This window comes from Oryctolagus cuniculus, chromosome 16, assembly GCF_964237555.1.
Source record: "Oryctolagus cuniculus chromosome 16, mOryCun1.1, whole genome shotgun sequence".
NCBI classification, from domain to species: Eukaryota; Metazoa; Chordata; class Mammalia; order Lagomorpha; family Leporidae; genus Oryctolagus; species Oryctolagus cuniculus.
Window position 1 is genome coordinate 34,410,477 of NC_091447.1, and position 23,748 is coordinate 34,434,224.

A 23,748-nucleotide genomic window follows, 5' to 3' on the forward strand; every position below is an offset into this window, starting at 1 on the left:
ACACATATACACACTGGGAGGAAGGGGAGAGAGAGAGAGAGAGAGAGAGAGAGAGAGAGAGACTCCTTGTTCACTCCCCAGTTGCCCATAGCAGTGAAAACTGAGCCAGGCCGAAACTCAATCCAGGTAGCCCATGTGAGTGGAAGGATTTCAACACCTTAGGCATCACCGGCTGCCTCCCAGGATCCACATTAGCAAGTAGCCAGAATTAGGAGCTGGTGCCTGGACTTGGATTCATACATTCTGATCTTAACTGGCATCTTAACCATTAGGCCAAACACCTGCCCCTTTGCTATTTCAAAATGTGCTGCTACAAAAAAGCCACATTTGTTGTGGTCCTACATGATAATGGCAAAGGAAAATCCTTACAAGAGACAGGGCTGTGAGTTTACATTTAGTTTTCCACTTTGTGTCAAAGGACAAATAGCCCAAGATATACAATAAATGGGAGCTTCGAAAAGTTCATGGAAAATTGAATTAGAAGGTAAATTTATTTATTAAATAAAATTTATTGGTACAATTTTTTTAATCCATGCATTTTTTTTCATTATATGTGCTTTCCATGAACTTTCTGAAGAGCTTTTGTACATGGATTCCTAAGCAATGGAGAATGGTTAGTTGATTAGAAAAAGTGTGTATGGACATAAAAGAGAGTGGATCCCAAGAGTGGATTTCCATGGGCTGTACTGCTAATCAAAGAGTGCCTGTTTCAGAAGCATAATTAAGTATCTAAGAAGGCAAGAGTATTTTTTAAAAAAAATTTAGTTACTTTATTATTTATTTGAAAGAGAGACAGAGGAAGACAGAGCTCTTCCATTAGCAGGTCCACTCCCTAAATGCTTGCAGCAGCAGAGGCCACACTAGGTCAAAGCCAGGAGGCTGGAACTCAATCCGAGTCTCCTACATGGATGGCAGGAATGCAAGTACTTGAGCTGTTACCTGCTTCCCTCCATGTTACACTCAGAAGCAGAGCAGAGACTCATACCCAAGCTCTCCAGCATGGGATGTGGTATGCCAAGAAGTATCTTAACCACTGTCCCAAGTGCCTGCTCTAGGCAGGAAAATTTGACCTGTGGGTGTCAGCAAATTTCTTGCTTCAGACTGGCCATTACATCAAGGGTGGATGATGTGTTCGAATTTGACAGTATAGGATTGTTTTCACCAAGGCTGATCTAACTACTGACACTGCTTAGCACCAACTTCTACCATGAATGGGGGCGACAACTCATTCTTGTCCAAATTGACAGCCGCTCTGATATGGGTTTGCCAATTATGACTACAGTGCCTTTGTTAATGCCATAATCAGAGGACTTGCAGAATGCTTGATCCTTGACTTTGTATCTTATGTACGTGTGATACCACTTAAAGCAGCAGGATATGGCATAGAGAAATATGACAATGGGCAATAGCATTGGAAACCACTCATTGCTCTTTTTATACATCTTATTATCCAAAAGCAGCTGTCTTAATTAGAAAAATAAAATGACCTATTAAATGTTTAAGTTCAGAAATAATAAGTTACATGACAAGAGAAATGTTTTCCAGGATATATAGTCAACTAGTAAAATATGGTGCCATGTCTCCATCATTTCCCACAAACCACTTTGGAATTTGTGCTATCCTTCCCCACAATCTTAAAGTCTGCTGAATGTTCTCCAGAAGAGAACCTATATTTGCAGATGTTTCATCAAAATAAAAATGAGTCTAATTCACTGGATTTGATGGGGGATCTGAGTGGTGCAGGAGTGGTTACATCCATAGCCTCTTACGTGCTACTCTGAGAAAATTTAAGCAGGAATCAAAAGATATATTTCATCCTTCTCTCCTCTGCACTGACAGCTCTGAGATGCAATTTATAAAGCTTCTGCAAGGTTCCACATCAAAACCAGTCTTCAATAGCCATGGACAACTTGATTACACCTTATAGTGACTTGCCCTTGTCCCTATCCCTCTTCCTTGTTCCACTTCTTTAGTATGTGGAATTACGTCTAGAATAAACTACTTTTATACAAGCCTTTGTCTCAAGTTCCAGGATTCATCTAAGACAGAATGCTTTTAACTTTGGCCACGCAAAGATTTCACTTACCAGTAAAAATTCTCTCTCTCTCTCTTTCTCTCTCTCTCTCTCGACCCCATTCTTTTACTCCCTTAGCATTAGCTCTGACTCTTTATCTAAAGGTATCTCACTTTGAGATTTTGAGGCAATTGTAACCAATGATCTATAGACTGAAATGCTTAGAAATTTATGCTCATTTCACATTTCCTAGAGAATCATGATATAATTCTCACTGCTATACTTTGACATCAAAGGTAAACACAACCTATTTAAAACAATGGCAAGCATGTAGGTTTATTAGATTTGGTGTTGCTGCCTTAAATCAATTATATAAAGCGTTGTGTAAAAGATAATATTAATAATTTGGTGGGGCTGGAGCTGTGGCACAGTGGGTTAACGCCCTAACCTGAAGAGCAGGCATCCCATATGAGTGCCGGTTCTGGTCCTGACTGCTCCATTTCCCATCAAGTTCTCTGCTATGGCCTGGGAAAGCAGTAGAATATAGCTCAAGTCCTTCGGCCCCTGCACCCATGTGGGAGACCCGGAAGAAGCTCCTGGCTCCTGGCTCCTGGCTTCGCATCGGCACAGCTCCAGCTGTTGCGGCCAACTGGGGAGTGAACCAGCAGATAGAAGACGTCTCTCTCTCTCTCTCTCCTCTCTCTCTCTCTCTCTGCCTCTCCTCTCTGTGTAACTCTTTCAGATAAATATATAAATCTTTAAAAATAATAATAATTTGGCATATCTTCACATTTGAGTTTATGTATTTGTTAGGACCAATAATTCCTACCCCTGTTTAATATTCTGCTGCTGATCACATGTATGCTGAAATCCCATGAAAATCCAGTTTTATGTTATTTGGGATGCTGTATTTGGGAGATGGTGAAAGGTGAGGTTTTGTTTTTTTGTAGGGTTACAGTGCAGTTCAAATACATCTTTTTCATTTTAATATGTATTAAGATTATTACTATCAGATTTTCTTGCTCTGTAGTCGAAGCTCTAACAATCTCAAACTTTTCTGAATTGTGAGTTTGAAAGGGAAATACTGATTCAGCAATCTGTTATACTGAAGAATATCTTTTCCTAAGAAATCTCTTCTGGTCTCCTCTTTTTTGAATGGACTTTATTCAAAAGTTAGGTACTAGGGTGGGCCTTTGCCACAGCAGTGAAGATGTCATGTGGGACGTTTGCATCCCACATTGGAGTTCCTGGGTTCCAGTCCTGTCCCACTCTTATATCCAACTTCCTACCAGTGCACGTAATTAATCTTGATTGTCCCTTATAGCTGTCACCTGATGTGAAGATCAGATGATATCATCTATATGAAAACAGACTGTACATTTTACAAATAACAAATAAACCAATGTAGAGATGCAGTATATAAGGCATCTCTCTTTGCTGTGTTTTGAGGTTAATGAGAAGTACCTTTAAATCACACTTATGTGTTCTCGGTAACATTATCTGTTTGTACAGAAAATAAAACGATCAGAAATTTGCCTTTTGACACATTTTAAATAATAAATTCCTGATGGGGTTTAGCATGTGTTTCTTTAAATGGACCTATAAAGAATAAAATTTTATTGTATATTTATGAATCTCTGAATTTTAAATACATAATTTTAAAATATACTTTCAGGCTAAAAGGAGCAAAACATTGTGATAGTCAGTAGCCTGTATGTTAAAACATAAAAATATCATAAACAAAAATAATGTAAAACTTATAAAAAAGAAAATATATTTTAAATATCACAGAAAATGTTAGTATCAAATAAACATACTGTAATAAAAAGAAAAGTCTCTGAGACTGCTAGAAAGTATAGAAGGTAATTAAATTAATAATTCACAGAAGAGCAAATTGTTAATTTTGATTATAATTATATAATGATGATTCGACTGAAACAACAGATTTTTGTATATTTATGAAAGCTATAAGATAAATTGTAAGAACCAATGCTGATCAAGGTGATGAAGCGATGGCAGGTAGATGTCCACAAGTTCTTTGAAAAATCAACTGGCCTACATGCATTGAAAAATCTAAAAATCGTCAAGCTCTTTGACCCAGTTATTCGCTGTAATGGAGTTGAGTCTAAAGACGCTACAACTGATGCATAAAGAATATAAAATATTAACACATAAAAACATGAATTTCTTAGTGTGAGAGAAAGGTATTTTATAGCTTTATCACAAATATTTCTCATACCCGTTATTCTTAGCTCATGGTTCAGGGAGTATTATGAGGTGGTGGGAGTTAATGACATAATTCATAGTATATGGTGTTTTACAAATGGGGACACTAGGGTCCAAAGAGGTTAAGTAATTTTCTTAGGAGATAGGAAACATGATATGTCCAGAAAGTAGACTATTGCATTTAGTAATTTTAAAATCAGCTGTCCTAATCACTGATAACTAATTCACTTCTCCTCAGTTTTAGCATTGGTTCTAATTTTGTACATTTAATTTGATATTCTTATATAATTTCTTATAAAACTTTAATTACCAATTGAAGATGAAAGCTCATTTTGACTTTCACTGTGATCTCCCCTTATCCACCAAACTGATTTGTCATTTGAGAGTTGTTTTAAATTAAAATTAAATTAAATTAAAACTCAAGTCAAAGAAGCTATGACTGCTCCTTTTGCTTTTTTAAAGAGAAATTTTAATGTATTTCAGGTCAGTAAATATTCATAATTTGTTTTGTAATGTGTGTTCACAGACCTATACACAGATCTACTAGGTAGAACATTTGTATATAATAAAATCAACCAGTATAATATCCAAAGGCACAGCATGATAGACATTTAGATTATTAATCTATAGGACTATTTCAACAGACATTTAAGCTATAATGTTTGCTGTTCCCACAGCAAAAATCCTTTGAAATGACCAAATGAGTATAAAATAAGCAAAATTATGTTTCATTGCTAAGAAAAACAGATGGATTTTTATCAGATTTTGAGGCCTTTTCTGGAGACCATGTACAGAAAGCATTAGTTAAAGAAATAAAGACTTACCATGTTAGTTAAAATAGTCAAAGGATGGACCATATGAGAAAACAAACACATAGAATTCTCATGAACAGGACTCCAGATTTGGAGAAACAGTGGTTTTGCATACCTGAGAGTAGGGGAAATGTGCTTGTAAGTTGCTGATGGGAAGGCAAACTGGTACATTTTGGTGGGGACTTTTGTGTGCTGGGACTATTTACAAAGTCTTTGACCAAATTATTTGACTGATGTGGAAAAATAGATCTTCATTTCAGCAATTTTTATAATGCTGCAAAAATCAGAAAAGACCTTCATGTCCACAAATAGAACATCTATTTGATAAGTTATGTTAAATTCATAGAACAAAGTATTATGCAACCACAAGCTAGATTCAAATGTGAAGAATGGGGAAGATTATATAACAGGGTATTAGGTTCAGTCTCATGTGTGTGTGCTTGTGTGTGTCTACTGACATGAAATTATTTTTATAGAAAATTGTGAAGTAAAACATCTTATTATAAATATTTGTAGCATAATCACAAATTTGTTTAAATGTATTTGAATTTTTAAACAAAAATGTATTGATTTTATTTATTTGCAGCAGAAAGAAGGAGTTCCCATCTGCCAATTACTCCCCAGAAACCTGCAACACTTGGAACAGGGCAAGGCCAGAGACAGGAACTTGAAACTCAATCCAAGCCTCTCACTTGGGTGGCAGAGACCAACTATTTGAGCTATCACTGCTATGTCACAGGGTATTCATTAGCAGGAAATTGGACTTGGGAATAGAGAGGGACCTTGAATCTAGGCACTCTGATAGAGGATGCTGGCATCCAAAACAGGATCTTAACTACTAGGCCAAATGCATACCCCTGGAGATATTTTTAATTGCCTACTAGGATGACAGCAAAATTGTAAAACTAACTAAATGCAGTTTATGGGATTTTTTAAGCAATTTTTCTTACCATATTTAGCAGTGACTTCAGATGTTTTTATACAGATTTGCTTGGGTAAAACAAATAGAATTTTTTTAGGTAAATGTTAATTTCACAAGAAGATACGGTATAGTATACAAGAGACAGAAAGCAGCATATTCCTGGGTTGTTTGTGCCCTCCATGACCTCAGTAAGTAGAACATTCTGTTCCATAACTAGATCCAGGAGAGGAAGACACATTATCTCATTTGAAGGATACAAACATATTTAGTCCAACAAGAAACTGGCTCATTTGAGAGTTTTATAGCAAATAAGGACAGAAAGTAGTTTGCATAATCCCCTCCTATTCCTTTTATAGTGTGTATCTTTTCTGAGGCTCTATAGAACAGTTGCTGGCCACCTGTCAATAATGTGGACTTTTATAGACTCAACCTTTCATTGTTTTCATGCCCTTGACATATAACAAACAGCCTTAGAAGAAATCAGCATTGAATATAACAGGAAAAGTACTAATTTTAAATTTAAAAGGCTGTCTTTTGTAGATTTAAATAGAGTTTTGAAAGACATGAGAGAATAGGCACATTATAAAATCCTCTTTAGCAGGAATAAAACTCATTATTTCGTCAACATTTTTGGAAAGTTGGTGAAGAATTACATTAGAAACATTAGCCTATGGAAAATTAAGCCATCTAGCATTCACTTAACGTTTTTGTCACAATTTTGCATAATTTTACATTGATTCCATGTGGAAATATTTGTATTGTGAGCCTATCAATGCATAAATATTTTGGCTATATAGACAGTTGCTTTTACTTCTTTTTAGTGGAATAAGACATCCAGTGTTTCTATCTGCGTTTACGTGAAATCTGTCAAGCTAAGTGTTCAACACATATTTATTGACCCACATTTTAGCAATGTTTTTGCATGACACTGAATAAACACAATCCTACAAATCTGTCTGCAGGAATACATTTCCATTCATAAGTTGGTGCTATCCCAGGTCTAAGTAGAAAGCTGCCTGTTCTTTGTTCTGCTAAGATTGCAACTTCCCTTTAAATAATCATGAACAACAACACTAAAGGAAACAAGTTTCAAACTAACAGAAATCCTTACTGTTCTCTTTAAAAACAGACATCCTCCCTCCACTTTCTGCTTATTATTATTATTATTATTATTATTATATTATTATTATTATTATTGTAGGATCAGGACTGGATTTGAGCATTTTTGCAGGAACTGATGTGTCATGTCACATTCTCACAGAGTATTTAGTAGAGGACCTTAGGGTTTCAAGACAAAGTTTGTACATTGTGCTTTGCAAACTGTATTTTCAAATACCCCCGTACTTGAAACACAGTAGTTAGTTAGATGGACAGTTCTTAGTTGTGGAGCCATTTCTGAAGTGAGTCCTTTTCTATTCCAAGTGCAATTATTTGAAAACTGCTTAGAGGTACAAGTGGCGGGCCTTTCATCAGGTGTTCCATGGTGAAGATGTGATCTTTTAGGAGACTGGTTAATTGGACACACATTTGATACCCCAGGTGCAATGAAGAGATAAGACAGCAGTTGAGGAGCCGGCGCTGTGGCTCACTTGGTTAATCCTCTGCCTGCGGCGCCAGCATCCCATATGGGCACTGGGTTCTGTCCCGGTTGCTCCTCTTCCAGTCCAGCTCTCTGCTGTGGCCAGGGAGTGCAGTGGAGGATGGCCCAAGTGCTTGGGCCCTGAACCTGCATGGGAGACCAGGAGAAGCACCTGGCTCCTGGCTTCAAATTGGCGTAGCTCCAGCCGTGGAGGGCATTTAGGGGGTGAACCAATGGAAGGAAGACCTTTCTCTCTGTCTCTCTCTCTCACTGTCTAAATATTTTTTAAAAAGACAGCAGCTGAAGCCTTCAGAGTAGATGAGGGATATTTTTTAGTTCAGTATTGTGATTATATTGCCACGCTTGCCTTCCCTTGTGCCTGTACACATTTTACTCTTCTTTTTAAATCTTCAATAGGCATTTATAGACCTCTGTACAGTTTTCTCAATATGTACTATCTTCTGGTTCTAAATGTACTTGATATAAATAAATTAAACAACATTAACTGTGTTGCTTATTAGTAATAAGAACCTGTGATAATACTGGAATAGGAATTGAGATCTATTGATATCTATAATGTATGATTTCCTGGCTTTAAACTTTAAAAATTCTTATCAATTATCAATACATAAAATAATAAAGTTTTTTAAACTCATCTTTCTTCCTACTGATATTGATACCAAAAAGATTTATTTATTTATTTGAAAGGCAGATTACAGAGAGGCAGAGGCACAGAGAGAGGGGAGAGAGAGACATGGATCTTCCATCAAGTGGTTCATTCCCCAAAAGCCTGCAAAGGCCAGATCTGGGCCAATCTGAAGCCAGCAGCCAGGAGCTGCTTATTCCCAGTCTCCCCTGTGGGTGCAGGGGCCCAAGGACTTGGAACATCTTCAGCTGCTTTCCCAGGCCATAGCAGAGAGCTGGGTAGGAAGTAGAGCAGCCAGGACTTGAACTGGTGCCTATAAGGGAATGCAGGCACAGCAGGAGGCAGCTTTATGGACTAAGCCACAGAATTGCTCCTCCCCACCCCATGTAATGTCTTGAATGTTAAGATCTTCAAACTAACTTGTCTCCTTTCTGAACAAAATAATTGGGAAAATGTACCCAAAAGTAAGCCATGAAAATTAAAAGACAAACATTAAATCATGGAATACAACTGATTATTACATTAAATTACTGGAAGTGCACACTTTTATAAATATAATGCTTAATCAAGCATGAAAAAGGATACACATGTGTGTCATATCCCTGGTATTTGATGAGAAATATTAAAATAAGAATTATCATATTTTTCTTTTTCTTTTCTTTTTTTTTTTTTTTGACAGGCAGAGTGGACAGTGAGAGAGAGAGACAGAGAGAAAGGTCTTCCTTTTTGCCATTGGTTCACCCTCCAATGGCCGCCACGGCCAGTGCGCTGAGGCCGGCGCACCATGCTGATCCGATGGCAGGAGCCAGGTGCTTCTCCTGGTCTCCCATGGGGTGCAGGGCCCAAGCACTTGGGCCATCCTCCACTGCACTCCCCGGCGACAGCAGAGAGCTGGCCTGGAAGAGGGGCAACTGGGACAGAATCCGGTGCCCCGAATGGGACTAGAACCCCATGCGCCGGCGCCGCAAGGTGGAGGATTAGCCTAGTGAGTCACGGTGCCGGCCCATATTTTTCTAATGAATTCTAAATTTGAAATAACTCCTGTCAACATTTTTATATGTCAAGAGGTAACTTTTTATCATTTTTTTTTTCAGGAAACTATTGGCATTAACTTACTTGTCTCAGTAAGAGGATGTCAACATTGTGAAAAATCAGTAGAAAAATAGATGTTCAAAGAGAAGTCCATGGTTGGGAAAATTTAGTTGCCTAAAATAAAATAATAAAAACTTAGTACTTGGGACTGGTGTTGTGGTACAGCAGGTTAAGCCAGCATCTGCAACATTGGCATCCCATATGGGCACTGGTTCCAGTCCCAGTTGTTCCACTTCCAATGCAGCTCCCTGCTAATACACTGGAGAAAGCAATGGAGGATGGCCCAAGTGTTTGGGTCCCTGCATGCATATGGGAGACCCAGATGAAGCTCCTGGCTCCTGGCTTCAGCTGGCCCACTCTTAGCTATTGTGGCCATTTGGGGAGTGAGCCAGAGTCTCAAAGATCTCTAACTCTGCCTTTCAAGTAAATAAATAATTTTTTATTCTTCACAAAATGGGAAAAAGAACAATTTATTCATGATTTCATAAATTAGGTGCCAGTATTAAACTTTTCTTGATTAGTTTTCTATTTACTTCTCTTTTTTTTAAACTTTTATTTAATGAATATAAATTTCCAAAGTACAGCTTATGGATTACAATGGCTTCTCCCCCATAACGTCCCTCCCACCCACAACCCTCCCCTTTCCCATTCCCTCTCCCCTTCCATTCACATCAAGATTCATTTTCGATTCTCTTTATATACAGAAGATCATTTTAGCATACATTAAGTAAAGATTTCAACAGTTTGCTCCCACACAGAAACATCAAGTGAAAAATACTGTTTGAGTACTACTTATAGCATTAAATCTCAATGTACAGCACACTAAGGACAGAGATCCTACATGAGGAGTAAGTGCACAGTGACTCCTGTTGTTGACTTAACCAATTGACACTCTTGTTTATGGCCTCAGTAATCACCCTAGGCTCTTGTCATGAGCTGCCAAGGCTATGGAAGCCCCCTGAGTTCACCGACTCTGATCATATTTAGACAAGGCCATGGTCAAAGTGGAAGTTCTCTCCTCCCTTCAGAGAAAGGTACCTCCTTCTTTGATGACCTGTTCTTTCCACTGGGATCTCACTTGCGGAGATCTTTCATTTAGGTTTTGTTTTGTTTTGTTTTGTTTTGTTTTTCCCCCAGAGTGTCTTGGCTTTCCATGCCTGAAATACTCTCATGGGCTTTTCAGCCAGGTCCACATGCCTTAAGGGCTGATTCTGAGGCCAGGGTGCTGTTTAGGACATCTGCCATTCTATGGGTCTGCTGTGTATCTCACTTCCCATGTTGGATCATTCTCTCCCTTTTTTATTCTATCAGCTAGTATTTTCAGACACTAGTCCTGTTTATGTGATCCCTTTGGTTCTTAGTCCTATCATTATGATCAATTGTGAACAGAAATTGATCACTGGGTCTAGTGAGATGGCATTGGTACATGCCACCTATTTACTTCTCTTTTTAAAAATATTTATTTATTTATTTGAAAGAGTTACACAGAGAGAGGAGAGGCAGAGAGAGAGAGAGGGGGGTCTTCCATCCAATGGTTCACTCCCCAATTGGCAGCAACAGCCGGATCTGAATACTGGAGCTTCTTCCAGGTCTCCCACATGGGTACAGGGACCCAAAGACTTGGGCCATCTTCTACTGCTTTCCCAGGCCATAGCAGAGAGCTGGATTGGAAGTGGATCAGCAGGGACTAGAACCGGTGCCCATTTGGGATGCCCGTGCTTCAGGCCAGGGTGTTAACCCCCTGCGCCACAGCACTGGCCCCTCTATTTACTTCTTGAGGCCTTTAAAACACTTTGAGAAACAAAGGGCTTTATTTTTATAAAGTTGAAAAATCAATGTTTTACAATATGCTTTTTAACCAGCTCTGTAACAGATTATTCTAGTAGGAAATACTATAGCTGATACTCATGATAATCTAAAATTTTCTCAAAGCAATATCAAAATTCTGTGCATATTTAGTTACCCAAAATATGTACCATAACATTAAAATGGGAATACAGAAAAACAAGAGGTTCTAAAGATTGTAGTGTGGGATATGGTTGTATTTAAATATAAATTTGTTTAAATTAATAAGGTATGTTGCTGGTAGATGCTTGGATTTTTCAGTAACTAGTTAAAAAAACTCAAGATATGATATGTTAGAATAGTTTTAAAAGCATATTTTGTCTTTATCTTCAGTTAATTGCAACTGGTATCTGAAATCTTAAATTAATTGGCATTACTTTCTTGATTTGATTTCTGATTTTGTTCATTTACTTAGTAAATATTATTGACCTTGCTCCATGTGCATGGCCTACAGTTATTGCAAAAGACAAAGTCTTCTCCTCAAGGGCTGCGGAATGTGTCTAATGTGATAAACAGATACTTGGCAATTATTGCATAAACTAATTGAAATTATGTATAGGCATGATATGCAAAAATGTGCAGGCTGCTCAGTGAGTGTGTAAGAAAGAAACTCTCCCAGATTTGTTGCCAGTAAACTATGACTCATTTTCAAGGTAATCATCATTCATATATATTTTAGAAGAAACTTAAAAGCCTGCAGTTTCTGCTAAAATTTAGTTTACTAGCATTTAATACTTTGTAACGGATAAAATCCCAAACGACCTCTCAACATTGAAAAACTGAAAAAGTGTTTCAGTTAAATTTAAATTCCTTTCCATATCTCTGTACTGAGGACATGAGAAAATTTAACGTGGGGTAAGTTTAGAGGAAGAATGTGCTTATATGAAGATTGCTCCCTTCCCGGCGTTGGTCACCAGAAGTCAATACTTTAAATTCCGTCTGCACACACAGTGAGCAACTATTAGACCCTTGCAGCTGTAGTGCACAGCAATAAAAAATGAGGTGGAAGAAAGCATGTTCTACAAAATAGTTAATTACCCAGGACAAGAAAAGCCTGCAGGAGTAGAAATTCTTCACAAGGGGCCATTTTCTTTACCAGTTACTGAAATGGATTTGGTGGTTGTGAGGCGAGAGTAGCGGGTTTTCACTGTGGCTAATTTCCGATGTCCTTTTTGAGCAAGGATTTCGAACTACCTCAAATAATGGAAAGGAATAAAAGCGAGCCTAAAGTAATCCCCGAAGGGCGTGAAGTGAAATTGCCCCAGACGTTGCCTTATATAGACGCTGTGACACAGTTTCCCTCGTGCAAAAAATACTCGGGGCAGATCATGACTTTCCCGCAGCTGTGCACAGAGACCTACTTTATAACACTTCAGGGAAGTGAGTGTACCCGGTCTGCAAAGGTCTTTCTGGAGCATGAAGTACCCGGCCGCTTGCTTCCAGGGGCACAGATAACTCTGGTGTTGTTTTTGCAGGTCCCTGGGGCCGGTGCATGGGAGACGAGTGTGGGCCAGGAGGCATCCAGACCAGGGCGGTGTGGTGCGCGCACGTGGAAGGGTGGACGACCCTGCACACGAACTGCAAGCAGGCCGAGCGACCCAGCAACCAGCAGAACTGCTTCAAGGTTTGCGACTGGCACAAAGACTTGTACGACTGGAGGCTGGGGCCCTGGAACCAGTGTCAGCCGGTGATCTCCAGGAGCCTGGAGAAGCCTCGTGAGTGCGTGAAGGGCGAAGAGGGCATTCAGGTGCGGGAGATCACGTGCCTGCAGAAAGACAAAGACTCGCCTGCGGACGAGACCATCTGTGAGTACTTTGAGCCCAAGCCGCTCCTGGAACAGGCTTGCCTCATTCCGTGCCAGCAAGACTGCATCGTGTCCGAGTTCTCCGCCTGGTCCGAGTGCTCCAAGACCTGCGGCAGCGGCCTGCAGCACCGCACGCGGCACGTCGTGGCGCCCCCGCAGTTCGGGGGCTCCGGCTGCCCGAACCTGACCGAGTTCCAGGTGTGCCGATCCAGCGCCTGTGACGCCGACGAGAGCACCTACAGCCTGCACGTGGGGCCCTGGAGCGCGTGCTCCACGCCCCACTCTCGACAAGCCAGACAGGCCCGGAGACGCGCCAAGAACAAAGAACGGGAGAAGGACCGGGGCAAAGGCGTGAAGGATCCAGAGGCCCGGGAGCTGATTAAGAAAAAGAGAAATCGGAACAGACAGAACAGACAAGAGAACAGATACTGGGACATTCAGATTGGATATCAGACCCGCGAGGTCACGTGTACCAACAAAACGGGGAAAGCTGCTGATATGAGGTACGTTTCTTCCAGTTACCGCACGTGGCCCTGTGCCCAGGCTGTGCGCAGTGCCCGGCGAGCTGTTGGAACACACAGGTGCGCGCAGGGGCAAGCTCCCCGCGAGCCAAGGCTTCTGAGCTCTCGTGGGTCTCCTGGTGGTGGTGCTGTTTGGCGCAAGTTTAGGCCCTGTGCGGCTGCCTTGGTTTAGATTGTCCTACCCATGTCTAGAGCATGCGGTTTTCCATGAGAAGACGCCACTGACTGAGGTCAGTGCTGTCTCTCTCGTGGAACAGAAAACCCACATGGTCTGGAGTATTGGGAGTTCAAATTCAGATACTTACTTTAGTGAATTAATAGAATAAGGCACACTTGCAATCTCTCCAAGTTTATAGCGTTTTCAGAATTACCCTATAAACAAAATGTGCTCTGAACAACAACCCAGGGAGCCATACCTAAGAATAATTTCCTTGCACATTTTATAAAACGGAATAACTCTCAGCAGAGAAGGAAAACAGGAACCAGCAGAAAAGAAGGCAAGTACAGGATATTTCACCATGAATGCGCCAGCTTAGAAAACAAGTAATTAATTGGCTGCATTTCCTAGAAGGAAATTATTTGGCAAATTATCTTTGGGAACATAATGACTGTATTATGAAAGACTAACTCATGTATGATTTATTTCTTGTGGAAAATAATATTCATTGAGGATTTAAAGGATATGGTGTTCTCTGGACATTCTAAATTTTGCTCTTGGATAAACCAGACCATCTGGGAGTGGCTGATCTGGATCATTTGCATAATTGCCTTTTCTGAAATATTTGTGCAGTTATGAGTTGGAGTGAACTGAGAGAAATTATATAGGACATCACTCAAAATTTTATGTCATAGTTGTTGTACAAATGACATTGAGAGCATCATCTACCTCATGGCAGCCTGTTCTCTTAATTAAAAACAGACGAGATCAATTTCACTAAGTCTCAGCCCATGTGTTTCTGGTGAGCAGCTGGATGGCTGTTTTTGTGGCCCCTGGAAGTCTTGGAGCAGATCAGGTTTTCCTGTTTGCTGGGGCTCGGGGGATCCTAAATAGGACTGTGTGGCAGGCGTGTTGTTTACCAATGCATCCCACTAGTTTTATATTTGCTTCACTTGTGTTATTTCACCCACTCTCATCTGGTGCTTTTGCTATAAATGGGTTTTGCTATGTATGGCTTTAGCCTGTTGGGACAGGATATAGTTTAAACCAATGAAGGAACAAAAACAAACAACTGACCCATCTAAGAGAGTAACTCTCTTTCCTTATAGCGTGGTTCTGGCTGTTATTTTTAGGATATTTGCTGCTCCCTCCCCTCTTTGTACTCATGCAATTGTATTTTATTTCAGCTGTACTGTAATTTGCTCTTTCTCTGTTCTGGTCCTATCATTCCAGCTCCGCTTGTTTTGCTAGCATTTTCGTTGGTCTTCATTTGCCAGATTCCCTACAACTCCGTGTGTGTGTATGTGTGTGCATGCATGTACACGCATGTGCACATGCCTCTGATTCTGTATCATTTACATTTTGACTGAACCCCTATTTTTTTTACGTCTTTAGTGACTTCCAGATTTTTCCTGAGGTATTACAGTTGTATTACTTTAATTGCTTCTACCAAGTAACTGAATGAGCCTCCAAGGCAACTTGAATTGTTTCCTGCTGTCACCGAGTTGGCATGCTGTAGACATTTAATTTAATGTTGACTACTCAATTAAAAATGTAATTAGGATAGCAACTACTATTGTGCACAATTTGACATTCCCATCCAGTTCCTGGAATTAAGCAAATATGCTGAAAAGGGCAATGGAAAGCACCTGATTATTTGTCAGGTGCTTATGTCCCATTAGAAATTCCATCAATAACTATTTTAGTAAAATCATAGATGTACATATTTGTTCACTTATTAGAGTATTCACTTATTAGAGTATACACTGAATGTTAAATAATCTGTTAATATTTCTTTTTAATTTGAAGTGTAATGTATGATTAAGGAAAGGAAAGTCATAATGAAGAAGTGGAAAAAAGTATTTTTGCATATCTCTTACTTAAACATGACCCCATAATATCAGGCATTGATCAAGGATATAATGATTAAATCCAATGTTTATCTTCCATCAAACTCAGAAACAATTTTATTATTTAAGAAGATAAGAGACCATTCAAGAATAGTAAAATAATCCTGTCTCAGTAGCTAACTGAACTTGAACTTAAGAATCTTGGGGAAGCCATTCAGAGGAAAATGAGAATTTTAGCACGTTTACTGCTAAAGCATCCAAGTTAAAGGTGGTCATCTTGAAGCCCACATTGTGGCACAGCTGCTAAAGTGGCCACCTGGGATGCCAGCATCCTGTGTGGGCACCAGTTCCTGTCCTGGCTGCTCTACTTCCAACGCAGCTTCCTGCAAAAGGCCTGGGAAAGACAGCAGAGGATGGCCCAAGTGCTTGGGCTCCTGCCGCCAACGTGGGAAACCAGGAAGGAGCTTCTGGTTTCAGCCTAGTTCAACCCCAGCTATCGCTGCCATCTGGGGACTGAACAGGCAGATGGAAGACCTCTTTGTGTCTCTGTCTTACCCTCTCTGACTGTAACTCCTCTGACTTTCAAATACATAAATCTAAAAAAACAAAAACAAAAAAAGTCACCTTTCCTGCCTTTCTGTTTGCAAACATAACAAAACCAATGAGAATGAAAAGCACAAATGAAGATCTGTCTATTTATTTGAAAGAGTTACAAAGAGAGGTAGAGCCAGAGAGAGAGGTCCTCCATCTGCTGGTTCACTCCCCAATTGGCTACACCCGCTGTTGCTGCACCAATCCAAAGCCAGGAGCTTCCTCTGGGTCTCCCGTGCAGGTGCAGGGGCCCAAGGACTTGGGCCATCTTCTACTGCTTTCCCAGGCCATAGTGGAGAGCTGGATCAGAAGTGGAGCAGCTGGGACTCAAGCCAGCGCTCATATGGGATGCCGGCACTTCAGGCCAGGGCTTTAACCTGCTGTGCCACAGCGCCAGCCCCGGTCCGTTCTTTTATAATAGAAAATATGGACATTCTTGAACCACAGCTGATATAGAAGAGTTGGCAATTACAGTATTCAATGATCAAGCATTAGAAGCGTTCCATGTAAAATAAAAAGACAAGGCAGCACATTGTACTGTTAGCTAACATAGATCTGTAAGTACTAAGCAATGTAGTTGACAAGAAAAATGAAAAATTGGAGAGCAAGTGGTAAAATTCAGATTCTTTTTCCAAATGCTATGATCATATACTGAAAAATTCAAGAGAATTAATTGAAATGTCTTATAAAGCAATGAAAATAGTAAGATAAACATAAAAATATCCAAAAAATCAATATATTCCTTAGATATCAACAAAAAATAGCTAAGTATTGTAGTGGAAAAAATGATTAAAATCTGCACATCCCATTTACAGTTGTAAATAAAAAATCTATAAATAAACCCAACTACAAAAATTCTACAGTTAACATCAGATTTGGAAAAGTAGAAAACTGTCTGGAACATTTAATACCAGTTATCCCTACATTGACACTGTGACATTCACAAGGGTAATATAAATAAATGTATGAGAGGCCAGAAAAATACTGTAAGATAAAAAAATAAACTAACTTCACCAGATAATTAAATGCATTCTATTCCATGGTGGTAATAATAAAAAGAACAATTCTGTGTCAAGGAGTGGTTAGTTCAAATAGAAATGGGTCACGAATAAAGATCCCCAAACTGTGTTAGGTGAAGTTGAAAGTTCATTGCTAATTTTGGAGAATAAGTACAATTTAATGACATCATTCTGGGTAGTTAGCTAGTCATCAAGAAGCAGAAAGTAAACAAATGTATCTCTTTGTCACTTGTTACATGAAAACAAGGTCTAAGTCGATTCACAATTCACGTCATAAATTCAGGAAAAGATCAAAGTATTTGATTATGTATTATGTCATTGACAAGCCAATTTCTTAGTATATAAAGAGCTCCTACAAATCAGAAGAAATGAAGAAAAAATTTAAAAGCAAAGTATAGGGGGCAAGTGATGTGGAGTAGCGGGGAAAGCTGCTGCCTGCGATGCTGGCCTCCCATATGGATTCTAGTTCATGTCCCCACTGCTCCACTTGTAATGCAGCTCCCTCCTAGTGGCTTGGGAAGAGCAACAGAGTACGGCCCAAGTGCTTGGACCCCTGTGCTTAGGCACCTGCCACCTCTAAAGAAATAGGGGCAGAACAGATAGGAGACAGTGTATGGACTCAGAGCCAAAACAAATTTATTCAAGGAAAACTAAGTTTGCAGCGGTGGCCAACTGTCGGTGTGCATATGGAGCAAGCTCATGGCAGAGAGCAAACATGTAGTTATGGGTTGGATTTATATAGCATAAGCCAGATAGGTACCATGGTGGGGACTAAGGGAGTGCCACGGGGTACAGATTTGGTACAGAGAGCATAGCTGAGCTGGCTTTTCCTGGACTTTCATACTCTGTGGACTGTTAGTTGGAAAACAACATGGAAGGTGGGGTGGAGAAGAAAACAGGGCATGGGAACAAGCTGGCCTAAGAATGTAGGGGCTACTGGACTGGATCTACTCTCAAGCAAGGAGCCAAAATGGCTCTGAGATCTATGTCCTTGGTCTGTCACTACCCCCATGGAGACCTAGAAAGACCTGCTGGCTTCAGCCTGGTCCATCCCCAGCCATTGCACCCATCTGGAGAGTGAACCAACTAATGGAAGACTAGTCTCTCTGTTTCTTCTTCTCTGTGTGTAACTCTTTTAAATAAATAAATGTAAAAAAAAAAAAAGCAAAGGATAGGATCAGGTCATAGGAAATATGCTAATCTTTTTTTAGGAAATGTAATTAAAAAAAAAAATTCTGGGCCGGCGCTGCGGCTCACTAGGCTAATCCTCCGCCTAGCGGCGCCGGCACACCGGGTTCTAGTCCCGGTCGGGGTGCCGGATTCTGTCCTGGTTGCCCCTCTTCCAGGCCAGCTCTCTGCTGTGGCCCGGGAGTGCAGTGGAGGATGGCCCAGGTGCTTGGGCCCTGCACCCCATGGGAGACCAGGAAAAGCACCTGGCTCCTGGCTCCTGCCATCGGATCAGGGTGGTGTGCCGGCCGCAGTGCGCTGGCCGTGGTGGCCATTGGAGGGTGAACCAACAGCAAAAGTAAGACCTTTCTCTCTGTCTCTCTCTCTCTCTCTCACTGTCCATTCTGCCTGTCAAAAAAATAAAAAAAATTAAAAAAAAATTCTATTTCACCCATCAAGTCAAGGAAGCTTGGTGGTTATGTCAGGGATAAATAGCACCCAGCTTCAGTGATTCACTAGGTCTCATAGGACTCAGGATGTAGTTAGACTCATGACTGAGATTTATTACAATAGAAGATGGAAAGCAAAATCAGCAAAGGAGCAACAGCAGAGAGCAGATGCAAGGTTCCAGAATCTTCTTCCTATGGGCTTGCACAACATAGACTTAATGCGTCCATCAAGGAGTGTCACATAAGGCAAGCTTGTTAGACACCTAGTAGCCTGAGTTTTTTTTATTGGAGACTGATGACAGAGGACTTGTACCTAGCATGCACAAAATCCCAAATTCCTTGAAGGAAAGCAAGTTCTGCATATGCCACACTCTTACATGAACAGATTAGGCACAGCGAGCCACTCTTGGCACTTAGAGAAAATTTTGTTATCAGTGTGGGAACTGTTTATCCATTATGTTCCACTATGCCAGCCAGCTGCCTGCCTTCCAAGCAAGTCTTTCTAAAGGCAGGAGACTGAGCTGGCTGTATGGACTCTTAGGAACAATGGAATGTATTAACAAATGATGTTGTGACTTCTAATTAAACACAAGGGAGTGAGGGCAGTTTTATTTTACTCCCCTGTCTTAAAATCAACCAGAAAAACAAATAAGGATGAATAGACAATTCTATCTATAGTTTTAAAGAAACAGAAATGGAAAGATGACAAAATATGACAAAAATAAGTATCAAATTAAATCTAGTATTAAATCTGGATCTAAAAGATAGGAGAAGGGGTGGGTGTGAGGCACAGTGGTTAAGATGTCTGCACCCCAAATCAGAGTGCCTGGTTCCAGTCCCCGCTCCTTTACTTCTTATCCAGCGTCTGCTCATCCACAGCCTGGGAGGCAGTGGGTAATGGCTGAAATCCTCGGGTCCTTGCCTCTCACATGGTGGACCTGGATTGAGTTCCAAGGCTACTGGCTTGGTCCTGTCCTCCTCTTGCTATTTCAGGGACTTGGGGAGTCAACCAGAAGATGGGACTTCTCACCATTTCTCTCCTCTATCTACCTTGTAAATAAAATGAAAATAAATAAGATTTAAAAAATAACAGTAACATGTGAGTTGATAGATATGAGGGTGATATCACATTGTCATTTTAAAAATAAAAGAGGAAGCCAGGACCTCATATATAAAAAGGACTCCCCTATAGTAACCAGTGACACAAAACTGGCCTGGAAGAACCATCCAACGATCTTTTTATTGCATTAACTCAATCTGGGGAGCGTGGGCAATGCACCAATTTCCCACCCCAGAATCACAAGGTAATTGTAGCTGGTGGAAAATTGAGAAGAAACGTTACTTGTCTGATCTCCAGGCTGAGGGGAGCTGTCCAAGGTGAAGTGGAGAAAGTGGGGAGGAAGTCAGTCTTGGGTTTGCAGCAACCACAACTAGTGATCTAAGGCTTGGCTGTGAGCCACTCCTACCTCTAGTAGGCTTAGGTCTCCCAGCTGCACTGCTCCTAAAACAAAGACCTGGATCTACACATGAAAGGCACATATTTCCAGAAGAATGCAAGCTGCCATAAAAAAGACTAGAAACATTAGTGGAAATAGTTCCTACTTTTGAAAATATCTTCCATTTTAGTGCACATTGTTTTGTCATATTAGCTGACAAAGGCAATTAATTGTAATTATAATGCCAGCAGAAGGGTTGCCAAGAAGTGTGAGAATGTAAACCCAGGGAATTCCTGAGAGAATAAAGTAGAATTAGGATTTAAAATATTTCTGTTGGCTAAGGCAAAATAAGTAGATCTATCCAGCTTCAAGATAACCACATAAAGCAGATACCTCAGGTGCAAACACACGGAGTGAAAAATAACTGGGTTAAAAATAAAGAGAATAATCTAAAAACTCTGAGAAATACATCCACATTGGTATATTTTTCTCTGTTTTACTTTTGTAATCATTTTTCTTTTTAAGTCTCTGAATGAAGGTGTTTCATGAAGGTGGTGGAAAGTATGTGTTATTTTTAAAAATCGTGCATGGATTTCAGAATGTTTTTGCACCCAAAAAAAATACATCACTTCATTCCATTCTTCCATGGACTTTTTGAAGAGTCCTCTTATAGATTCAGTTTTAGTATTTCAGATAGAAAGCCACTAGAAGTTTTATTCATTACTGATTTCCCTTCCTAAGTCATACTTTTCTAGCTCATTCTCTCATCATCAAAATAAGAAACTGTGCAGAAAATTATGTCTTCTCAACACAATCTCTTTTTGCCTGATTTTCACTACTTTTTAAAAAGATTTATTTATTTTAGAGGCAGAGGTCTTCTATCCACTGGTTCACTCCCCAAATGGCCTCATAGGGCAAAGCTGGGCCAATCTGAAGCCAGGAGCTTCCTCCAAGTCTCCCGTGTGAGTGCAGGGATCCAAGCACTTAGGCCATCCTCCCCTGCTTTCCTAGGCCATTAGCAGAGAGCTGAATAGGAAGTGGAGCAGCCAGGACACACACTGGAGCCCATATGGGATGCTAGTACCACAGGCAGAGGCTTAGCTACTACGCTACCGCACTGGCCCCTGTTCTTTACCTTTGAAAACTTAACTACTTTAACCTTCAGTTATAGGATTGTTTTTAAAATGGTGATATAAAACTTGGATATAAAGCTACTAGCTTTATAACATTCTGAAAAGTGGTTGAATCAGCAAGAAAAGAATTCAAGTAATGGATGATTAGGGAAAATAAATACTAACCCAGAGTAGGGAAAGCTATGCCTTCATGACTAAGTCATTTCCACTTTCTGATGCTTAGTTTGCTCATCTGTAACCATATTTGTGAATGGTGAACAGTGATGGCAGAAACAGGGAACTGAAAAATCTTTAAAAGCCTCCAAATCCCATGATTCTAATGAAGCCTGAACAAAAGCATACCTAAAATTGTAAACCTAAATGCTGGTAACCTGGAGGTTAGATTATATAAGCAGAGAGTTAGCTTAGAGGTGAAACCTGGCAGAAATGGGAAAACTTGTATCTGCCAAGGGCCATTTGGGTATTTGTAACACCCATTTGTGAGCCATACAAAATTATTAACTTAAAGCTACCCTGCTATAGATTCATTGAATTTGAGTCTTGCCTGTTGATTGCCCAGACAGGGCCACACAGGCCTTATGTGGTCCACAGGCCAAATGTTTACCACCCCTGCAGAGATTTCGGAAGTCAAGTTTAAGTGTTGCCCCGTTATATCCTGTGGGTCTAAACACCTCCACATTTATTAATAATAGGGTTCTTTAGCACACCTCAATATAGGTGTACTTATTTATAATTTATGCATGTACTATTATATAAATATATGCACAATTTAAAACAGACTAATTTAAATTTTAAGATAAATGAGGAAATAATATTTTGCTATTCTTCAGGGCCTCATATTGTCTTTAGCTATTATCTTAATGTTAGTTATTTATGAGGAGGTGTTCACAAGTTCTGTTTTATGTGTTTATAAATTTAGCTATTGAACCTATTATATAAATGAATTCCTTACATTAGGCAATGGAGATAAATGAATGTTATTACCATGCTATATGAATATTATTTAATCAATAAGAAAATATTATGTACTTAGTATGCTTTTAGCACTGTACCAGATTCATAATTAATGTTCCAGCTATATGAAGTACAAATTTTACATTATGCATAAAATGAAGTAGGTATTATTATTCTTCTATTATAGATGAAAACAATTGAGTGTAAGAGATTTTGAGTGACTTTTAAAACAGAGTAATTAAAAGCATTGTCTGAGGTCATTGAACTACCATGCAAATGTAGTTCCAAAAGTCTGTGAAAAGTTGAAGATATTTATTTTAGGGTAAAACAAACTTTGAGGTGCTCATTTTTTCATATAATATGCTTTTTTCCTTGATTCTTTTGAAGTCCATGTGCATGCACAGATTTCAAGTTTCTTGAGCATTAAAATTAACTTATCTTGCTTTTTATCTTTTATCTCTATCTTGAGAGGCAGTGAACCAGAGAAAGCTCCCATCTGCTGGGTCCCTCCTCAAATGCTCACAATGGCCAGGGCAGGGCCAGGCCAAAGAAGCAAGGAGCCAGGAACTCAGTCCATGCCACGTGAATGGCAGCAGGTGTGCATTGGCAAGAAACTGGAATTGGGAGCAGAGCAGAACCTCAAACCCAGATGCTCCCATATGGGATGCTGGTATCCCAACTATCAGCTTAGCTGCTGGGTGAAACATCCAGCCTATTTAATATCATTTTCTACAAACTTTTTGACTTTCCCCTGTTTATAGGAGATGTGTGTGCTCTATTGGATGTCTCTGAGAAGAGATGGCCCACGTGAAAGCATTTCTATGAGGAAACTCATTTTCAATAGATAAGGACATATTCAAAACTTTAAGTACATCCATTTTAAAAGTAGTCTTATTGATAACTTCTGTTTTAGGGCAACATTTTATTAGGATCTGATTCAATTTTCATTCTCCTTCCCATTTGTAATAAGGTGATATGCTTTTATAACAGAAATGTCCAGGTTACATTTTATTATTTCTGTGTTCCCAGACGGTGCCCCTTTGGATTATAGAGTGTAATAGAGAGGAGAGAAATAGATAAAGCAATACTCATCCATAAGTGGTAAGAGGGAAGTACACACATGTTCATGCTCCTTTCAAAGTATTTATATTCATTTTAAATCCTGGGAGCAACTGAACAGAACAAATGGTGTTAACCGTGCATTCTAAACCAGCGTTAGAATCTAAGATAGCTGCTCTGATCAAATTATAAAGAAAAGCTTGGTTTTGGCTTTTTTTTTTAAATCCCGTTTAACGCTCCTCAGGAAACATGACAGTTGTACCTCTTCAAGCTTACACTTTAATTTGTGCTCACCTCCCATCCTGATCTGTTCACATAATGATAACTCAGGTTTTACTGTTTTCACCGCCCTGTTCCTCAGCTGGCAAAAGTACTGTGGTACTAAAACAAGCTGAATCAGTCAGTCATAGTATGTCAGGCCCTAGATTTCAATAAAAATTCTATTTTTTTAAATATTCAAAGTCTTCCAAGG

General features: G+C 39.8%; 1 protein-coding gene across 1 annotated transcript in view; it reads left to right on the forward strand.

Moving 5' to 3' along the window:
* Nucleotides 1-23,748, forward strand: part of THSD7A (thrombospondin type 1 domain containing 7A) — a 451,027-nt gene that overhangs the window by 170,428 nt on the left and 256,851 nt on the right. The window contains exon 2 of the mRNA XM_070059784.1: nt 12,612-13,443. Within this exon, the coding sequence (XP_069915885.1) occupies nt 12,612-13,443 (832 nt within the window). The remainder of the gene's footprint in view (nt 1-12,611; nt 13,444-23,748) is intronic.